The sequence below is a fragment of the Mizuhopecten yessoensis genome, unplaced genomic scaffold (assembly GCF_002113885.1).
Source record: "Mizuhopecten yessoensis strain PY_sf001 unplaced genomic scaffold, ASM211388v2 scaffold9501, whole genome shotgun sequence".
In the NCBI taxonomy this organism is placed as follows: Eukaryota; Metazoa; Mollusca; class Bivalvia; order Pectinida; family Pectinidae; genus Mizuhopecten; species Mizuhopecten yessoensis.
In genome coordinates this window covers 563,090-565,425 of record NW_018408079.1, presented here as the reverse complement: position 1 = coordinate 565,425, position 2,336 = coordinate 563,090, and the positions used below count along the sequence as shown (strand labels likewise).

Sequence of the window (2,336 nt, the reverse complement as noted above, 5' to 3'; positions counted from 1 at the left end):
TTTCCCCACATTTCCTCATGTGGAAAATAGTCAAATTCTCCCAGAATATTTTTTCTGATATATCTTCAAACTTAACACTAATTCCAGTTTAAAGGACAAATATTTAGTCTAAAACAAGGTGAAATCTCACAATTTTTATTTTTATCAAGTATTTCAAGTCGCAATTAACAAACTAATACTGAAAAATATCACATTTTACAAAAACTGCAAGTTGTCATTTTTTTCCTCAGAATGTAACTTGGATATATCTTCTCTGACTTTGTATCATTTTGAAACAGTGCAATACTTCAAATTTGCACTTATTGAAGAAAAAAAAATGTGTGTCACCCAGGTAAACTAATAGCTGCTTCCTACCGTCTCGGCTAGGGAGAATTTCTCTTTAGCTTATTCGGTAGAGCGTAAGACTAGTAAGTCAGAGGTCCCGGGCTCGACTTCTAGCGGAGCCATTGAACAAATAAAGACCTCTGTTAAATGTGTGTTTGATAAATGTTGATTTTTCTTAATTTTCACAATTTCCCTATTACTAAGGTGTAAAATAGACAAATTCCCTCAGGATTAAAATTTTCTGATACAGGATATCTTCTAACAAAAACTGCAAATTGTCATTTTTTTCCTTAGAAAGATACTTGGTTATCTTCTCTGACTTTGTATTACTTTTAAACGGTGCACTGACTGAACAAAAATTTGGAATGGATAAAAGATTTTTATTAAATTTAAGCATTTTCCAGATTTCCTAAGGTAGAACATGAAACTGGTCAAGATTCCTGCCCTATACCCATACATACATAAGAGACAAACTCAATCATACTTTCTATATTGGGCCAGGGTCTGGCTCTCCGAACCCCTCACAAAGGACTCCCTCCCTTGATCATAACATGGAAAGAGTTGAGATCCGTACCTAATAACCATATATGCAATTGCAGTGTATGGACAGATGGATACAGGTGTACTCATGTTCATGACTTAATCCAAGGTTCATAACATGCTGATGGAAATGGCTGAAATACCAAAGGCAACTCTATAATCATATACACATATATATACTAATTACAACCAGATTTGCTTTGTAACATCCTTAATGCCAGAAAGAATGAGAACAAATTGGGGATACATTAGCAATATTACTTTGATTGACAAAACGTTGCCTTAATTTTTTAAATATCAAGTTGAACAATACAAGACTCTTGTTTCTTTATGTTCCATGAACAAATATTGGGGAGTACATTGCTGCAAATGCATATGCATAGCAGCTATCCATCTGTTTGTCATTCCATCCTAGGTAAAGGTCACATTGAGGTCAAAGGTCAGATTTATTGTCAGAGTCATACATTTTGACCATTGAAGATATCGAAATAAAATTAAAGGAACATATGTAGGATGGTTGAGCGGTGAATAGGGTTCCAACTCTAGGTTCAATACAGCCGAAGTCACGGTCACATTTAGGTCATAGGTCAAATTCATAATCTGATCTATAACTCTTGAACCTCTGAAGATATCTTGATAAAATTTAAGGAATAAATTTAGGATGATAAGGCGCATAAGGCGTATGTGTCGCATACTACTCTAGGGTCAGTACATCTAAAGTCATTGTCGCATTGATTTCAAAGGTCAAATTCACTGTCTGGGCCAAACGTTTTGACTAAGGGTAACTCAATGAAATTAAAGGAGTAAATGCAGGATTACAAGATGGTCTGTTGCAAACCACAATTGAGTCTATACAGTAAAGGTTAAGGTTACATTGAGGTCTTAGGTCAAAATCATTGTCCAGGCCATAACTTCTTACTCACTGAAGATATCTCAATGCAATATAAGGGATATACATGTATGTAGGATGGCAGGACAGAGTATCGCAAACACTATTTGGGTTCATTTCCCCAAGGTTAAAGTTATATTCAGGTCCAAGGTCAAATTCATTGTTGCGGTCATAACTTTAGCTTGCTGAAGATAACTCAACTAAACTTAAGGGACTATGTAGGATGCAGTGTGTGGCAAACACAATTGAGTCCATAGCCCCAAGTTCAAAGTCCAATTAAAGTCAACGATCAAATGCATTGTCTTGGCCGTCATTTCTGACCACGTTCACGTCCACGTCCACGACCACGTTCACATCCACGTCCACGACCACGATCACGTCCACGTCCGCGACCACGTTCACATCCACGTCCACGACCACGTTCACGTCCACGTCCAAGTCCACGACCACGTTCAAGTCCACGTCAACGACCACGTCCACGTCAACGACCACCTCCACCTCCACATCAACGACCACGACCACGTCCACATCCACGACCACGACCACGTCCACGACCCCTACCACGACCACGACCACGACCACG

At 38.4% G+C, this 2,336-nt stretch overlaps 1 protein-coding gene across 1 annotated transcript in view; it reads right to left on the bottom strand.

The window, feature by feature from the left end:
• Nucleotides 1–2,035: 2,035 nt before the first annotated feature.
• The window catches only part of LOC110458204, a 2,371-nt gene continuing 2,070 nt past the window's right edge, over nucleotides 2,036–2,336 (bottom strand). Inside the window, exon 3 of the mRNA XM_021509807.1 lies at nucleotides 2,036–2,310. Within this exon, the coding sequence (XP_021365482.1) occupies nucleotides 2,036–2,310 (275 nt within the window). The remainder of the gene's footprint in view (nucleotides 2,311–2,336) is intronic.